Here is an 18,671-nt window from a genome sequence, read left to right as displayed (position 1 = left end):
TTTGTGCAAAATCTAGACCAGGGGTGTCAAACTCATTTTACCTCGGGGGCCACACGATAGAACAAACATTCTCTCGGGGGCGGGACTAGTATATTAGAGAGAAAGAAAAAGAGAGAAAGAAATAAGACAAAGCGAAGGAGAGAAAAAGAGAGAAGGTGGGAGAGAAAGGGAGAAAGAGAGAGAGAGAAGAGAGTGTGAGAAACAAAAAAGATATCAAGACAAATAGTGAGAGAGGGGAAAAGAAAGAGAGAGAAAGAATGATATCCAAAGAGAAATAGAAAGAGAGAAAGAGGGAAGAAGAGAAAAGAGAAGGAGATAAAGAGAGAATGGGAGAAGGAGAGAAGGGGGAAAGCAGGAGAGAGCGAAAGAGAGAAAAGGAAAAATGGAAGAGAGAGCAAAAGAAGGTAAAAAGACACAGTGAGAGAAAGAGAAAAAGAGAAACAAAGAAAGAGAAAGAGACACAGAAAGTGAAAGAGAGAGAGACACAGAGAGTGAGAGAAAAAGGGAGGAAAAGAGCGAGAGAGAGAGAAAGAGAGTGAGAGAGAGAGAAAAAGAAAAGCACAATGACCCACAACTGGGTATGTTTTTTTAATAGAGCCGTTTACTGTGTTGCGAGCGTGTTGCTAGTAGCGTTTTGCTACCCTTCACAGGTGCCGTCTTTGTGAGAGGCACATGGCTTTGGCAACATCAATTGGACATATTCGGACCTGCAGCTCGTTTTTCTGTTGCGCTTCTCTGAGCGTTGTCTCGCAGGCCGGATTCAATCCCTTAGCGGGCCTGATCTGGTCCCCGGGCCGCATGTTTGACACCCCTGATCTAGACTAAAACAGAGGGACCAGACCTTCTGTTTCTTTCAATTTCGTTCAATAATCAGTCTATTTAAACATGTCTTAAAGCTGGCATGTCAAGCATACGGCTCTCGCATTGGATTATTAAATCTCACATCGGGAAATGTTTGAGTACGTAAAAAAGCAAGTTTCTAGCTCATTTGTATCAAAAGTTATGATTTTTTTAAAATAAATTAAAAAAAAATGCTCCTCCCCGCCACTAGAGGGCAGTTCTTTTCTCAACTTCAGTAGGCCTGCCTTGTAGTTTAATCTGCCTCTTCACTGCTAAAACACTTAATTTGTATTTATTATTTTTTTTCATTTATTATTTATTGTGCCCTGCGATTGGCTGGCAACCAGTTCAGGGTGTCCCCTGCCCACTGCCCAGAGATGGCTGGGATGGGCTCCAGCCCCCCCCCCCGCGACCCTAATAAGGATAAGCGGTACAGCTGATGAGATGAGATGAGATTATTGAGGCAATCCTATTTCTATTCCTAGCTCCCAATTGGGTTTGTTTAGGTTTGTGATTTTTACGGTGAGTTGGTTTGTTGTAAAGCTGCATTAACTGAACTGTTAAGATAAAAAACATTTTAACACATTCAATGCCAAACGTAAAAATCATTTTTTGGGTGTGAATAAGTTTATTGTGATTAGAAAAATATTCCTTAGCAGTTGTGATGATACTTTATAGGGTAGACTAAAAAAAGAAGCTAAATATTTTGCATTGACATTTTTTTTGGTCTGGATCCTGCCCCCTCACCAAACATGCCAATTTTTAAAATACACAGAGTAATATTTGAGCACTAGATGTCACTGTATTGAGTAGTACAACCGAAAATGAGTGCTAAAAAGCAAAAGGACGAATACAATCAATGGAGACCTAAAGTAACCAAAACGCACCATTTTAGATCTCGTTAAAGTAAACTTAGGCCTCTTTTGATAAAATAGCCACTTAAGTCTAATACATGATTCTTTCATTTATTTTCGTTTTACACAAAAAAAAAATGGGCAGCACGGCGGCGCAGTGGTTAGCGCATGTGCGGCACAGTTCATGTCATGGGAACCTCCTGCGTGGGTTCAAATCCAGCTCCAGACTTCCAGTGCGGAGTTTGTATGTTCTCCCCGTGATTGCGTGGGTTTCCTCCGGGCACTCCGGTTCCCTCCCACATTCAAAAAACATGCATTTCAGGTGAATTGGCCGGTCCAAATTGTCCCTAGGTGTGAATAAGAGAGCGAGTTATCTGTCCCTGTGTGCCCTGCGATTGGCTGGCAACCAGTTCAGGGTGTCCCCTGCCCACTGTCCGATAATTGCTGGGATGGGCTCCAGCACCCCCGCGACCCTACTGAGGATAAGCGATGCAGCTAATGAGACAAAAAAAAATATATATAAATATATATATATAGATATATTTATTTATAATATATTTAGAAACGACATCACTTTAATTTGTTCCTTGTAATACTGCACACGATTTTTTTTTTGGTGTGTTTTAGTGAAGCACTCCCATATTTAGCTGAATTTCAGGGGGGGTGTATGTAACGGGTGTAATAATAACTTTTGTTTTATTGAAATTCCTGCTGAAATATGTTGTATAGTTTCTGTATAAATGTCATTGCAGGACAGGAAACTATACAACAGTGCCACCTGCTGGTATGTGGTAAGGTTTGGTTTGGCTTTAGACTTTGTAGTTTTTCGCTACTTTAATGTTATTTCATGAAATAAATCAATTTAATTTGAATGTTTATTTTCCTGTTAATGCAGCACGGCGGCGCAGTGGGTAGCGCTTGTGCGGCACAGTTCATGTCATGGGTTCAAATCCAGCTCCAGACTTCCTGTGCGGAGTTTGTATGTTCTCCCCGTGCTTGTGTGGGTTTTCCTCCGGGCACTCCGGTTTCCTCCCACATTCCAAAGACATACATTTCAGGTGAATCGGCCAGTCCAAATTGTCCCTAGGTGTGAATGAGCGAGCGAGTTGTCTGTCCCTGTGTGCCCTGCGATTGGCTGGCAACCAGTTCAGGGTGTCCCCTGCCCACTGCCCGGAGATGGCTGGGATTAGCGCTACGGCTAATGAGATGAGATGAGATTTTCCTGTTAAAAGAACGAAGATTGTGAACATGCAATGTAGCCTATGCCCTACCTGGTTTGAAGGCTCTTGATGCGACACAACATGTCCAAATGACCCGCAGAGTACTGTTCAATCACATCCTTCACATCATAAGGACGCAGGGTCTCCTTGAACTTCTTCTTTGCAACGTGGAACTTCATTATTCTGAGGACAGAGAAAGGGTTTTGATGTCAGACGAAGAAACATTCACTGCTTATCAGCCATTTGAACAAGACCTGTCTTTGTTGGTCACGTGAAAGAAAGTATTGAACTTCATTGGAGCTGAGCCGAAAGGCAAAGCTCTCGATTTACCAGTCGATCTACGTTCCTACCCTCACCTATGGTCATGGACTGTGGGTTATGACCGAAAGAACACGATCCCGGATACAAGTGGCTGAAATGAGTTCCCTTGAAAGGTGGGTGGGCTCTCCCTTAGAGATAAGGTGAGAAGCTCAGTAATCTGGGAGAGACTCTGTAGAGCCACTGCTACGCCGCATTGAGAGGAGCCAGTTGAGGTGGCTCAGGCATCTGATAAGGATGCCTCCTGGACGCCTCTCCTGGGAAGTATTCTGGGTGGGCATGTCCCACCAGCAGGAGGCCCCGAGGACGACCCAGGACACGCTGGAGAGACTTTGTCTCCAGCCTCAGGAACGCCTCAGGACCCCGTCAGATAAGCTGTAAAAAGTGGCTAGGGATAGGAAGGTCTGGGCTTCCCTGTTAAAGCTGCTGCCCCCACGACCCAAACCTGGATAAGCGAAAGGTAAGGGATGGATGGATGCTCTTTTATTAGTTAAGTTCACTGAAAACATGGAGGCTGTTGCTACGATTTTTAATAATACAAAAAAACATGGATTGATCATTTAGAAAACAAATAAAAACATTAACCCTGTGGATTTGGCTCACCTAATTGCTCGAACGGCAGACTTGACGGAAGGCAGCAAGTCCTCTACTGAGATCTCGCAGTGACAGCCCTTCTCGTCGAAAGGATCGTCTCCAGCAATGTTAGATTCTGCTGTATGAACAAAAAGGCAAGGAAAATAAACCTGCATTCATATGTAAATTGTATGAATCTTCATTTTCCTCATGTTGAGGTTTTTGAGTTTTTCCTTGCCCTCATGTTGGTTCCAGATCAGGGGATGGTGTCACAATAGTCTGAAAAAATAGTCTGTGTAATAACCTGTGAAGCCCTTTGAGACTCTTTGTGATTAAGGGCTATACAAATAAAAATGACTTTGAGGATTACATTTGATCATGCAGCATCATTACACTTCACGGTATGTTAAGGACAGGATTTCAAACCCAGTTTGGCTCTGGGGCCGGATACAGACATGCTCTACTGAGGTGGGCTGTATCAGTCAAGTCAAGTCATGATTATTTGTATCGCCCTTAATCACAAGAAGTCTCAAAGGACTGCAAAGACCACATACTATAGCAAGCTCCAGACATTTATTACACCATCCCCTGATCTAAAACCTACATGAGGGCAAGGAAAAACTCAAAAACCTCAACATGGGGTAATTGAGGAAACCTTGAGAAAGGACCGCACATGAGCAAAAGAATGTCAACTCCAAATTTTAGGCTTTGTTTTTTTTTTGGTTTTATTACTCGGCCTAAATTAGTTACTTTCCCTACATATTATAATCATGGATAACAAGGGAACTTTTTTAAACTCAACACATTTATTCACAAGTAATAAGAAAAAACATATTTTTATGTTGGCATTGAATGTGTTAATTGGTTTATTTTGTTTGAGTTGAGTGAATGCAGTATTACACCTGAACCAACTCACCACCCCACAAGCTCAACACTGCCCTCTAGTAGCTGGAGAGGGCATAACTTTCCATAGAACATAACTTATTTTTTTACATGCAAGAACTTTATGTGCTGCCGGATTAAATCACCTATGACGCATCACGCATGTCCTGAATGTTGAAGGTTTCTCTTCTTCACTTCAGGTGTTTTGAATCACCACGATTGTAATAACGTTCTGCCAGCTTGCTAACTTTTCTGGGTCTCAACCTTTAAATGTCCTCGATTTGTGCTTGCATCAACCTCCAAAAGTCTCAGGCTTGTACCAACAAAAGTTCTTGTGATACTCAAGTCTAAACCTTCAAGATACTTTCCAAAAGTCTTGGTATCGACCATCTAACACAGAGGCGGGCAAACCAGGTCCTCAAGGGCCGTCTGTCCTGCATGATTTTGGAGATCTCTGGTCCAATTTAGGTATTTCTAATCACCAGGATGGTTAACACGATTCTGCCAGCTTACCAAGGAGCCCATAATTAGTATTGCTTGAGTTGAAGAAGAGACATCCTCAAAAATAGGCAGAACATGCGGCCCTTGAGGACCAGGTTGTTCACCTCTAAGCCAGTGTCTTGGTCTTTTCTGGGTCTCAATCTCAACATATCCTGGTCTTACTCTTGCATCCACCTCCTGAAGTTTTAGTCTGGTCTGGGACCACCAAAAGTCTTTGTGACACCAAGGTCTAGACCTTCACATTTTTTTCCAAAGTCCAGGTCTTGAAATTCCAATGCAGAGTGAGCAAACCGGGTCTATGGGGGCTGCATGTCTGCATGATTTTTAAGTTTCACCATGGCCGTCTTGCTAATGAGCTGATGATTTAAACTAGCGGAGTTTAAGAAGAGAAACCTCCTCAAACATGTAGGGCATGCGGCCTTTGAGGACCGGGTTACCCAGCTCTGTTCGAGATCACTAACTTCTTTATCTTATGTACTTACATTATGCCTAGAAATGTGAAAATTACCGTAAATTCCGGACTATAAGCCGCTACTTTTTTCCCTAACTTTCAACCCTGCGGCTTATTCAGTGATGCGGCCAATTTATGTCATTTTTCTAATGGCCGTCAGCAGCGCTCGAGTGTTGCTACCATTAACTGCCCTGTCACAGGCACCGTTTGGGATGAAAGCTATATTATTATTATTAAAGCTTTGAAAACTCTCTCGATGTACCGTCTTTCTTTGTAAATATGTAACCCATGTATAATATGTATTTGCAACTGTATATTTGTGTAATGTATTTATTTTAGACACTTATTCTGATATGTTTTGCACGGCTGAACGAAAAATGAGGGGCAGAACAAATGCAGGGTGCCGAGTTTAAGTGTGGACCGCTAAAGGTGAGGGACAAACAAGGAACGAAGAGGGGGTAAAAAGTTGGTTAAAGAAAAAGGAGTTGCGTGAGTAAATGTGTTCATCTGCTATATTTTTCCCACCCTCACCTTTGGAAATATACACTTTTTTCCTTGGATTACTTTCAACGGCACCCAGACAGGTCTGCATCAAACCTTAAGTACCGGTATCATTTTCCGTTCATTTTGCCGGCTGTGATTTTTGGACCGTGGACTTTAATGAAGGACATTTAGTTTCAATCGCGGGACTTGCAGTCGGGTTTGGGTTAATTTTGTGTCTGTGTTACATGTTTAAATGTGGGCGCATGCGGCTTATATACAGGTGCGGCTTGTGTATGAACAAAATCGGTTTTCCTCTTAAAATGTGGTGGGTGCGGCTTATAATCAGGTGCGCTCTATAGTCTGGAATTTACGGTATAAATGGCGATGGTAAATTGTCGAAAAGTGATCATAACCGATACTCACCGTCAGTAGTAGAGCGAGACTGACTTTTAAGGCGCAGTGAAGGCCTGAAACGTGTGCGGTCGTTGAAACTCCAGCTCTTCTGTACCTTGGCTGGGCTGGTGCCTTCCATACCAGCCTCAACCACCGGAGAACGGCGATCATGCACCGACGATGTTTGCCGATTCTTGATGCTCTGACCTCTCGGACTAGCCATTCTCACCCGCTCCTTGAAGCTGAGTTTCTGGCTGGAAATTAAAAGATGTTTAATCGTGACACTGAAAAGAAAGGAGTCACTGACAATGACAATAGGTCTTACTAACTCGGCCAGCCAGATATTTTTTAATTGCTGACGTTTCTTTTTTTGGAACAGTTAAAGTGAAGTGTCATTCTTTATCTGAAACTGTTTAATCTGGTAAGGCAGAATTTAACTGGGAAAGAACAACATGCATTGAAAATTGATCCAGACCCATAAGTGTCCATCCCTCTATATGCCGCATGGCTTCATCGACTAGAAGTCAACTGCAGTACTGTAGAAACGCTCTCTTCTAAAAAGTTTATAGTTTAACCCCTCAACATTCCGGTAAATTATGCCTAAAATCCCAATCCAAAACGTACCCAACGAAAAATTAAATGTTGTTCTAACCGTTTGAAGGATAGGGACTTTGTAGTCCTTTCATCGAACCTGCGGACGCATGTTATGGACACTCGGGTGAAAAGAGAAGTGGAGATGTCAACTGATCACCACCTGGTGGTGAGTTAGTTCTAATGGTGGGCGAATATGCCCAACAGACTCAAGTGTGTTGTGAGAATCTGTTGGGAACGGCTGAATTATTCAGACCCATTGAGTTAATAAAATCCAGCTTAAAACTTCTCCACAACAGTATCTCGGACCTGCCTGGTGTGTTCCTCGTTCTTCATGATGCTCTCTACGCTTTAAAGAGACTTTCGAGACTATCACAGTGCAGGTGCATTTATACATATACAGTGGAACCTCGGTTTTCGAACGCCTCTCAGTTCGAACAAATCGGAGTCCGACCAAAAATTTCGAGAAATTCCTGCTTCGCTGTTCAGTCAAAAAATCGGAGTTCGAACGCCGGTAATGCGTGAGTGCGTATGCTAGGGTGCGATGCTGAGTGGCGTACCGGTGTAATCTTTCATACGGAAGATTACGATAACGCGAACGTACGATTAGCCCGGGTTAGCATTATGTTTACGTTGAACATTCAGGTAAACATTCAGGGTGTTGGAACGGAGCCCAACATTGAGGGTGTTGAACCGCTCACCACTTGTATATAAATGACTTGTAAACGACCTGATTTTTTAATTTTCACACGTTTATGTTAGCGTAATCTTTCGTACGGAAGATTACGATAACGCGGACGTACGATTAACCTGGGTTAGCTTTATGTTTACGTTAAACATTCAAGGTAAATATTCAGGGTGTTGGAACGGATTAAAACGATTTACATTATTCTTAATGGGAAAAATGATTTCGGTAATCAAACAAATCGGTTTTCGAACAGGGTTCTGGAATGGATTTTGGTCGAGAACCGCTGTATTTGATTACACACAGGCAGATTCCATTTATCATCGTTAGTCATTTAGATCAACATTGAATCATTCAGAGATTCTCACTGAACTTCTGGACAGTTTGCTGCACTGGAAGTAAAGGGGCTGAATCATTTTGCACATCCACTTTTTCGTTTTTTATTTGTTAAAACAATATTCAATAAAGTGTGTTCCACTTAATGATTATTTCCCACTTATTGATGATTCTTCACAAGGAATTACAGTTTTATTTCTTGATGTTTGAAGTCTGAAATGTTCAAGGGGGGCAAATAGTTTCGCAAGCCACTGTATTACAGAGTGTGAGAGAGCATGGTATCGGGTAGATGAGAGTATAGTTGTATGTGAGAAATATGTTAGTGTGTTTGAGAGTATTAAAGCATGGATAGTAGTATTTGTGCACGGGTATGACTGTGTCTGTATGAGAGTATAGTTGCCTATGTGTGAGAGTCAGGGTTGGGTAGGGTTACTTTAACTGGATTACTTTCAATTACTTTTGGATTACTCCAATACCAAATATGCTAATAAAAGACAAAAGAAACTAAATATGAGTAAAATGACTACATTTTGTGCAGGCTTGGGGAGGAACGGAATACATGGAACGGCATTTATTTTCATTTTGTTTCTGTCGCATTTTATGTTAGTTTTGCCGGAGATCAAAGAGATCAAAGCCAGGAGAGAAAGCTTACCACGTGTTATGAGTCATCATTTTAGTCATATTTAGTTTCTTTTTTCTTTTATTAGCATATTTGGTATTGGAATAATCCAAAAGTACCGTATTTTCCGCACTATGAGGCTCACCTAAAAGCCTTTATTTTTTTCAAAAGCTGACCATGCGCCTTATAATACAGTGCGCCTTATATATGGATCGATATTAAGTTGCAAAGTCTTGCAACTAAGGCAAGCAGCCGCAGACTAGATTTTCCTCCGAAGGCGAAGTAGTCCGCGGTGTATGCTGGGATTTATATACCGGCGTTTCATTTCCTAACCAATGTGTCAATCATCATTTAAATCAGTCACTATTGGCTAAAGTTATTCGGAGGTAAAGGGGGCGGATCCTTTGTATCATTTACAGGCTCGCATAGGCTAAAAGGGCGAAACAAAGCCTGCAATTGGCCGAAAAAGATGTGTCAATCATCAGTTGAATCGATCACTATTGGCTAAAGTTATTCGGAGGTAAAGGGGGGGGATACCTTTTATCATTTACAGGCTCGCATAGGCTAAAGGGGCGAAACAAAGCCTGCAATTGGCCGAAAAAGATGAATGTGAAATACACGTTGGGTTGCACTACGGCATAGAGAAAACATTTTTTACTATTCTGTATTTGTAAATATTTGACTCTCCTGGATTTACGACACTCACGGTTGTAAGAAGACCATGGTTACGTATCATTATTGAACGTGATGGCTGCAAGAGAACTTCGGTGAGCTATGCGGCTTTATATTTTCCCGGTATCTTGTTTTAGAACGATCTTGATGTTTCTGTGATGAGTCTATTTTTAAGCTAAATTCAATTCAAAGTGTTGATTGTCATATGCACAGTAAAGAACCCCGTTTCCCTGCACAATAAAATTCTTACTTTGCTGTCTTCACAGTTGCCAGCAAAAAATAAAATGGAAACTAAGAAATGTTTGGCATTTCTTGAATCCCAAGACTTTAACCTTCCGAATGATATTCGGAACGATGCATTTGAGTGACATCGTACGGACACCGCATCCGCACGTGTTCTCGACACGTATTTGCGTCTTTGCAAGCTTTGGGAATGCTAAGGGGGTAATAAGTTTGACTGAACTATCTGACTGTTTTGCCGACGTTCCCATTATAGCGCCTTATAATCCGGTGCGCCTTATGTATGGAAAATATAGGACCAAAAACAATTTTTTGGGGGTGCGCCTTATGACCCGGTGCGCCCTATAGTGCGGAAAATACGGTAATTGAAAGTAATCCAGTTAAAGTAACCCTCCCCAACCCTGGTGAGAGTATGACATTAAACGTGAGATCAAGTATGATTTACTTCTCAAACGGTCTCTCACGGATTTTTCGTTTGAAACTCAGTTGTCATGAAAAATATTTGCCTCAAAGCAAAAAGGCTGAGCTGAATAAGCACATCCACGGCACGTTTTTTCTTTTTTTTGCAGATACTAATTCATTCCTGAAGGACAACAATAGAATGACTTTTTTACATCACAAACCTTGTGGTTGGTTCTCCTTGTTCTTTTCTGCAGTTGTCAGATGATAGCGGACAAAAGGGACAAAAATTGTGTTAGAAATGATTATAAGCATCAGGCTACAAACATATGAGTCATTCTTGCGCAACCAGAACAAGCATGGCGGAGTCGCTTAAGCTTTCATCCAATCACTTGTGCTCGCAAGTGTCTTTGAGGTGGGCTCGCGCCATCGCGCTACAACAGGGGTGTCAAACTCATTTTAACTCGGGGGCCACACGATAGAACAAACATTCTGTCGGGGGCCGGACTAATAGATTAAAGAGAAAGAACAAGAGAGATAAAGAAATAAGAGAAAGAAGGAGGGAAAAGGAGAGAGGGCAGAACAAAGACATAAAAAAAGAGAGAGGGAGAGAGCGTGAGAAACAAAAGATAAAAAGTCGTGAGAGAGGGGGAAAAGAAAGGGAGAGGAAGACAGAAATCCAAAGAGAAATAAAAAGACAGAAGGAGAGAAAAGAGAAAGGAAAGCGCGAAGGGTAGGAAGAGAGAAAGAGAAAAGGAAAAAAAGAAGTTAGAGCAAAAGAAGTTAAAAAGACACAGAGAGAGAAAGAGACAGAGAATGGGAGAAAAAGGGTGGAAAAGAGAGAGAGAGAGAGAGAGAGAGAGAGAGAGAGAGAGAGAGAGAGAGAGAGAGAGAGAGAGAGAGAGAGAGAGAGAGAGAGAGAGAGAGAGAGAGAGAGAGAGAGAGAGAGAAATAAATACATGTACGGTGTCTTTGTGAGATGAACCTGGCTTTGTCAACATCAAGTTGACATATTTCAACCTGAAGGAAGAATGAAATCCAAAGAGAAATAGAAAGACAGAAGGAGAGACAAGAGAAAAGAAAGTGCGAAGGGTAGGAAGAGAGAAAGAGAAAAGAGAGAAAAGGAAAAAAAGAAGTTAGAGCAAAAGAAGTTAAAAAGACACAGAGAGAGAAAGAGACAGAGAGTGGGAGAAAAGGGGCGGAAAAGAGAGAGAGAGAGAGAGAGAGAGAGAGAGAGAGAGAGAGAGAGAGAGAGAGAGAGAAAGAGAGAGAGAGAGAGAGAGAGAGAAATAAATACAAGTACGGTGTCTTTGTGAGATGAACCTGGCTTTGTCAACATCAAGTTGACATATTTCAACCTGAAGGAAGAATGAAATCCAAAGAGAAATAGAAAGACAGAAGGAGAGAAAAGAGAAAAGAAAGCGCCAAGGGTAGGAAGAGAGAAAGAGAAAAGAGAGAAAAGGACAAAAGGAAGTTAGAGCAAAAGAGGTTAAAAGACACAGAGAGTGAAAGAGACAAAGAGCAACAAATGGAAAAAGAGAGACACGGAGAGTGAAAAAGACAGAGACAGAGTGGGAGAAAAGGGGTGGAAAAGAAAGAGAGAGAGAGAGACACTGAGAGAGAGGGAGAGAGAGAGAGAGAGAGAAATAAATACAAGTACATTGTCTTTGTGAGAGGCAACTGGCTTTGGCAACATCAAGTTGACATATTTCAACCTGCTATTGTTTATCTCTTGCGCTTCTTTGAGTGTTGTCCCGCGGGCCGGATTCAATCCCTTGGCGGGCCTGATCTGGCCCACGGGCCGCCTGTTTGACACATGTGCGCTACAAGATCAAATCAAGAAACTAGCAAGCGCTAACGTTTGTCTTTTAGCATGAACGCGAAAATAATAAATAAGGTGTAAAGCAGTGTTTCTTAGCTTTTTTGGAAGGAAGGCTTAAACAAATACCTCTTTTGCTCTCACTTCCTTTTTTCCTTTTCTCCCTTCACCTTTCTCTCTTCATACCCATGGCACTTTCTTTTATCTTTTCTCTCCTTCTGTCTATATTTCTCTGGATTTCTTCCATCCTCTCCCTTTCTTTTCCACCTCTCTCACGACGTTTTATCTTTTGTTTCTCACGCTATCGCCCTCTCTCCTTTTCCCTCCCTCTTTCTCTTATTTCTTTATCTCTCTTTTTCTTTCTCTTTAATTTTCTCGTCCGGCCCCCGACATGTTTGTTCTATCGTGTGGCCCCCGAGTTAAAATGAGTTTGACACCCCTGCACTAGGGGGATATGGCTCCGGTATATATATATATATATATATATATATATATATATATATATATATATATATATATATATATATATGGCAGATTGCAACACGGACATGCCATTTTATGTTGTTGAAATCGATCATCGCCATGGTAATCGACCAAATTGCATTGGCTTGTTATCGTTCCTAGAGGATTAAAGGAACTTCAGCGACTTGACATTGACGCCAATAATACGGATTGAAAAGTGTTTTTGATGGATAACTTTTGCTGCTTTTCAATCCATATGTAACGTACAAGGTTGGGTAGGGTTACTTTAACTGGATTACTTTCGATTACTTTTGGATGACTCCAATACCAAATATGCTCATAAAAGACAAAAAAAAACTAAATATGAATAAAATGACTAAATTTTGTGCAGGCTCGGGGAGTAACTGAATACCTGGAACGGCAAAAATGATGTTGGCAAGCTGTTTGGATTTATTTTCATTTTGTTTCTGTCGCATTTTATGTTAGTTCAAAGAAGAGAAGAGATCAAAGCCAGGAGAGAAAGCTTACCACGTGTTTTGAGTCATAGTTTTATTCATATTTAGTTTCTTTTGTCTTTTATTAGCATATTTGGTATTGGAGTAATCCAAAAGTAATTGAAAGTAATCCAGTTAAAGTAACCCTACCCAACCCTGCTGCTAATGTTATGTATTTATGAAAAGTTTTGGCAAAAAACATCGACTAATTCCTCTCGAAGGACGTCATAAATCTCTTGTATTTAGAGCACATGCGTTGTGGAAAAGAGCAGCTCGCCATTTTCCTCAGTGGTGCCACGTATTTAAAGCTGCAGTGTAGCAAAAAGCAGTAGCCTATAGTCAGGGTTGGGTAGGGTTACTTTAACTGGATTACTTTCAATTACTTTTGGATTACTCCAATACCAAATATGCTAATAAAAGCCAGGAGAGAAAGCTTACCCTGTGTTGTGAGTCATAATTTTATTCTTATTTAGTTATTTTTGTCTTTTATTACTATGTTTGGTATTGGAGTAATCCAAAGGTAATTGAAAGTAATCCAGTTAAAGTAACCCTACCCAACCCTGCTGCTAATTTTATGTATTTATGAAACGTTTTACCAAAATTCATAAATCTTTTGTATTTAGAGCACCTGCGTTTTGGAAAAGAGCAGCTCGCCATTTTCCTCAGTGGTGCCACGTATTTAAAGCTGCAGTGTGGCAAAAAGTAGAAGCTTATAGTCCAGAATTTTCAGTAGGTGATCCTGTTTCCTCCCACATTCCAAAAACATGCATTTCAGGTGAATTGGCCGGTCCAAATTGTCCCTAGGTGTGACTGAGCGAGTGAGTTGTCTGTTCCCGTGTGCCCTGCGATTGGCTGGCAACCAGTCCAAGGTGTCCCCTGCCCACTGCCCGACGATTGCTGGGATGGGCTCCAGCATCCCCGCGACCCTACTGAGGATAAGCGGTGCAGCTGATGGGATGAGATGAGATCTTTAGGGTCATTCATTTTTACAAATACAGAAAAAGAGCATTGAGAAAACACAGGTGATAATGGCCATAGTTGTACCTACTTGGTGGGGCTGCAGGTATGCAGAGCTTTCAAGTGAGGCTTCCAGGTAGCGATGGAAACCGAGTGCTCATCAGCTGCATAACTACGCCAAACACACTGCCAGCAGAACACACAAAACCAATAAGGAGAAAAGAAGGAATAGAAAAAGTGAAAAGGACAGGAAGGAAAGCCATTAATATTGAGAACAAAAATCAAAAGATAATTAGTGGAAATACTAACAGAGGGGTGTCACACATTTTGGTTTGTAGCATAGGTCAGTCATGGATACCGTAAATTCCGGACTATAGAGCGCACCTGATTATAAGCCGCTCACACCACATTTTAAGAGGAAAACCGATTTTGTACTTACACATGCCGCACCTGTATATAAGCCGCATGCGCCCACATTAAAAAATGTAACAAAAACACAAAATTAACCCAAACCCGACTTTAAGTCCCGCGATTGAAACTAAATGTCCTTTATTAAAGTACACAATCCAAAAATCACAGCTGGCAAAATTAACGGAAAATGATACCGGTACTTAAGGTTTGATGCAGACCTGAAGAGTCCGGGTCCCGTTGAAAGTAATCCAAGGAAAAAAGTGTATATTTCCAAAGGCCAAAATATATATCCACTATTGTCCGCCGCGTCCACAATCAGGTCTCACCTTTACCCCAGTTCTCGTCACCCCGCGTTTGTTCCGCCCCTTCTTTTTCATTCGCCCGTGCAAAACATATCAGAATAAGTCTCTAAAATAAATACATTACAAAAATATACAGTTGCAAATACATATTATACATAGTTACACATATTTACAAAGAAAGACGGTACAGCGAGAGAGTTTTCAAAGCTTTAATAATAATAATATAACTTTCATCCCAAACGGTGCCTGTGACAGGGCAGTTAATGGTAGCAACATGCTAGCAACACGCTCGCAGCACAGTGAGCCGGTCAGTTAAAAAAAACATACCGTACTTGTAAAAATCACGGTAAACCGTCCTGATCTTCCTCCTTAGAACTGAAGCCATCAAAGTCGTCTTCCTCAGTGTTGGAAAGAAACTTTGTCATATAGACGTCGTCCCACGCTCCCTTATTCCAAAACACGCTCGCAACACGCTCGCAACACAGTAAACGGGTCTGGTAAAAAAAACATACCGTACTTGTAAAAATCACGGTAAACCGTCCTCATCTTCCTCATGTGCTGCGTCATGTGCCTTTCTTTTTGCTTTTTGAATGATGAGGGTATGTTTACGCTAATTTAATTTATGCACAAGCCAAGAAGTTGCAGTCTTCTTCGGCGCATATATTCCACCAGTCTCAATCTTACCTTTTGTACTCGAGCGTCGCTGGTGGCCGTTAGAAAAATGACATAAATTGGCCGCATCACTGAATAAGCCGCAGGGTTGAAAGTTTGGGAAAAAAGTAGCGGCTTATAGTCCGGAATTTACGGTATATTCCTGAGGAAGAGCAGCTATAGCTCCTATAGCGCCACCATGTGGCATTTAGGTTTGTCGTTTTCTCTCTCTGGAGTGTGGTGTAATAATGCCACACAGCCTACTACAACATGTGAATGGACACGGTGACTTATGAGAGGCAGTTTGAGAAGAAAATCATACTTGATCTCACATATAAAATCATACTCTCACACATGCACAACTATACTCTTATACAAACACAGTCATACCCATGCTAAAATACTGATATACTTTCCCATACGCGTTATCATACTCTCTTACTCGATACTCTCAAACGCACAATACTATGCTTTCACACACACACTACTATAGACTCTCAAAACACTATTAGACCCGCTCACGTATTATTATACTCTCTCACACTATACTCTCAAACCCACACCACTATGCTTTCACACACATACTACTATACTCTCCCACACATACTACGATAGACTCTTAAAACACTATTAGACCCGCTCACGTATTATTATACTCTCTCACACTATACTCACAAACGCACACTACTATATTCTCACACACATACTACTATATTCTCACACACATACTACTATATTCTCACACACATACAACTATAGACTCTAAAAACACTATTAGACTTGCTCACACATTATTATAATCTCTCACACTATACTCTCATATGCAACCTACTATGCTTTCACACACATACTACTATAGACTCTCAAAACACTGTGAGAGTTGCTCACACTTTATTATATTCTCTCACACTATACTCTCATACGCACACTGCTATACTTTCACATAAATACTACTATACTCTCCCACACATACTACAATAGACTCTCAAAACACTATTAGACTCGCTCACACATTATTATACTCTCTCACAATATACTCTCATATGCACGCTACTATGCTTTCACACACATACTACTATACTCTCACACACATACTACTATAAACTCTCAAAACACTAGAGTTGCTCTCACTTTATTATAGTCTCTCACACTATACTCTCATATGTACACTACTATGCTTTCACACACATACTACTATACTCTCACACACATACTACTATAGACTTTCAAAACACTATTAGACTTGCTCACACATTATTATACTCTCTCACACTATACTCTCATATGCAACCTACTATGCTTTCACACACATACTACTATAGACTTTCAAAACACTATTAGACTCGCTCACACTTATACTCTCTCACACTATACTCTCATACGCACACTGCTATGCTTTCACATGAATACTACTATACTCTCCCACACATAATAATAATAATAATAATAATTTCCTTGTATTGTCATTCTGTGTAACAATGTACACAGAACGAAATGTCGATTGCATCTGACCCGATGCAGCCGCAGCCAAGAGAGGGCGCCGCCGACCACTTTTTAAGTCTTAGGAATGACTCGGCCGGGGCGCGAACCCGAACCTCCCAGTCTCAAAGCGGGCGCCTTACCATCTAGGCTACTGAGCTGGTACATACTACTATAGACTCTCAAAACACTATTAGACTCGCTCACACATTATTATACTCTCACAATATACTCTCATACGCACACTACTATGCTTTCACACACATACTACTATACTCTCACACACATACTACTATAAACTCTCAAAACACTAGAGTTGCTCTCACTTTATTATACTCTCTCACACTATACTCTCATATGTACACTACTATGCTTTCACACACATACTACTATACTCTCACACACATACTACTATAGACTTTCAAAACACTATTAGACTTACTCACACATTATTATACTCTCTCACACTATACTCTCATATGCAACCTACTATGCTTTCACACACATACTACTATAGACTTTCAAAACACTATTAGACTCGCTCACACTTATACTCTCTCACACTATACTCTCATACGCACACTGCTATGCTTTCACATGAATACTACTATACTCTCCCACACATACTACTATAGATTCTTAAAACACTATGAGACTCGCTCACATATTATACTCTCTCACACTATACTTTCATACTCACACTACTATGCTTTCACACAGATACTACTAAAGACTCTCAAAACACTATTAGACTCACTCACACATTATTATACTTGCTCACGCTATACTCTCATACGCACACTACTATGCTTTCACACACATACTACTATAGACTATCAAAACACTATCAGACTCACTCACACATTATTATAGTCTCTCACACTATACTCTCATACACACACTACTATTTTTTTCACCCACATACTACTATACTCTCCCACACATACTACAATAGACTCTCAAAACACTATGAGACTCTCTCATGCACAAGACTATGGTGAGATGAGTGAGAGTATAGTTGTGTGTGTGTTAGAGTAAACTGTATGCATGAGAGTATAGTTGTGTGCATGAAAGCATTGTTGTATGTATGAGAGAGTATAGTAGTGTTTGTGGATGGGTATGACTGTGTCTGTTCGAAAGTATGGTTGTGCATGTTTAAGAGTACGATGTTATACGCTGTCATGCCCTGCACGGTTGTCATGGCGCCCAACTGGTCCGCCCCTTGACACCGGGCGACCTACATTTCCTGATTACTCCTATGGGTACTTAAACGCCTTTTGGAACTGCCCTTTGCCAGATCGTTGTTTACCCTTGTTGAAAACCTATTCATGCCTGTTTGATACCTGTTTATTCTTGTTGTGCTTGTTGGACTTTGTTGCATTTCGGTGTAACATTCTGAGAGATTCCTGCAAGTTCTGTTTGATTCTGAGAAATGCCTGCATTTGAGCCTGCTTTGTTTTGTTTTTGGTCCGTTTGTGTGTCGGACAACTTTTCTTTCTCAATTAAAGTGACAGATCGTCTACGCAAATGAGTTCCAACTTCCTGCTTCCCGACCCGCTTCGTGACAATACGCAAGTGTAAGTATGATAAACATCTAAAAAGGCCTCTCATAGTGACACAATAACGTTAAGAAAAGCAGGGATATGCAATGGAAAAAAATAAGTGCCATGTTGGAAGAACCGGAGGGGGGAAATTCAGTCATGTGTCACATAGAGATGATGGGAAAACACTACACTCAGAAGACAATGCCATAGTGTCAAACAATAGAGGAATAGGAATGAAAGCATAACGGGAGAGGCGAGACTAAAAAAGTATGGAAGACCAGAAATGCAGCATAATGACAACCAGTGTTCCCTCTAAGCTGCGCGCGTGCGCAATTGCGCACTGCTCGCACATTCTCGGCGCACAAGAAAATCGAGCCAGCGTACAAAAATAAGGGCTCAAAATTACTAATTAAGAAGCGACTTAAGTCAAAGTTACAGTGCATGAAGGTAAAAATACACGGGTTCCCCTGACGTTGTGTCCTAAATGCGGTATTT

General features: G+C 41.1%; 1 protein-coding gene across 2 annotated transcripts in view; it reads right to left on the bottom strand.

Moving 5' to 3' along the window:
• The window catches only part of LOC148360707 (potassium voltage-gated channel subfamily KQT member 5-like), a 181,324-nt gene that overhangs the window by 17,745 nt on the left and 144,908 nt on the right, over nt 1-18,671 (bottom strand). For both annotated transcript variants that reach the window (XM_088341605.1, XM_088341606.1), the window contains exons 8-12: nt 13,881-13,975; nt 10,282-10,308; nt 6,546-6,769; nt 3,836-3,944; nt 2,966-3,097 (exon numbers count right to left, since the gene is read on the bottom strand). In XM_088341605.1, the coding sequence (XP_088197731.1) occupies nt 2,966-3,097; nt 3,836-3,944; nt 6,546-6,769; nt 10,282-10,308; nt 13,881-13,975 (587 nt within the window). The remainder of the gene's footprint in view (nt 1-2,965; nt 3,098-3,835; nt 3,945-6,545; nt 6,770-10,281; nt 10,309-13,880; nt 13,976-18,671) is intronic.

Source organism: Urocampus carinirostris, chromosome 8 (genome assembly GCF_059441175.1).
Source record: "Urocampus carinirostris isolate Australia breed hairy pipefish chromosome 8, RoL_Ucar_1.0, whole genome shotgun sequence".
Lineage (NCBI taxonomy): Eukaryota > Metazoa > Chordata > Actinopteri > Syngnathiformes > Syngnathidae > Urocampus > Urocampus carinirostris.
The sequence above is the reverse complement of the archived record's forward strand: the minus strand, read 5'-3'. Positions and strand labels throughout refer to the sequence as shown.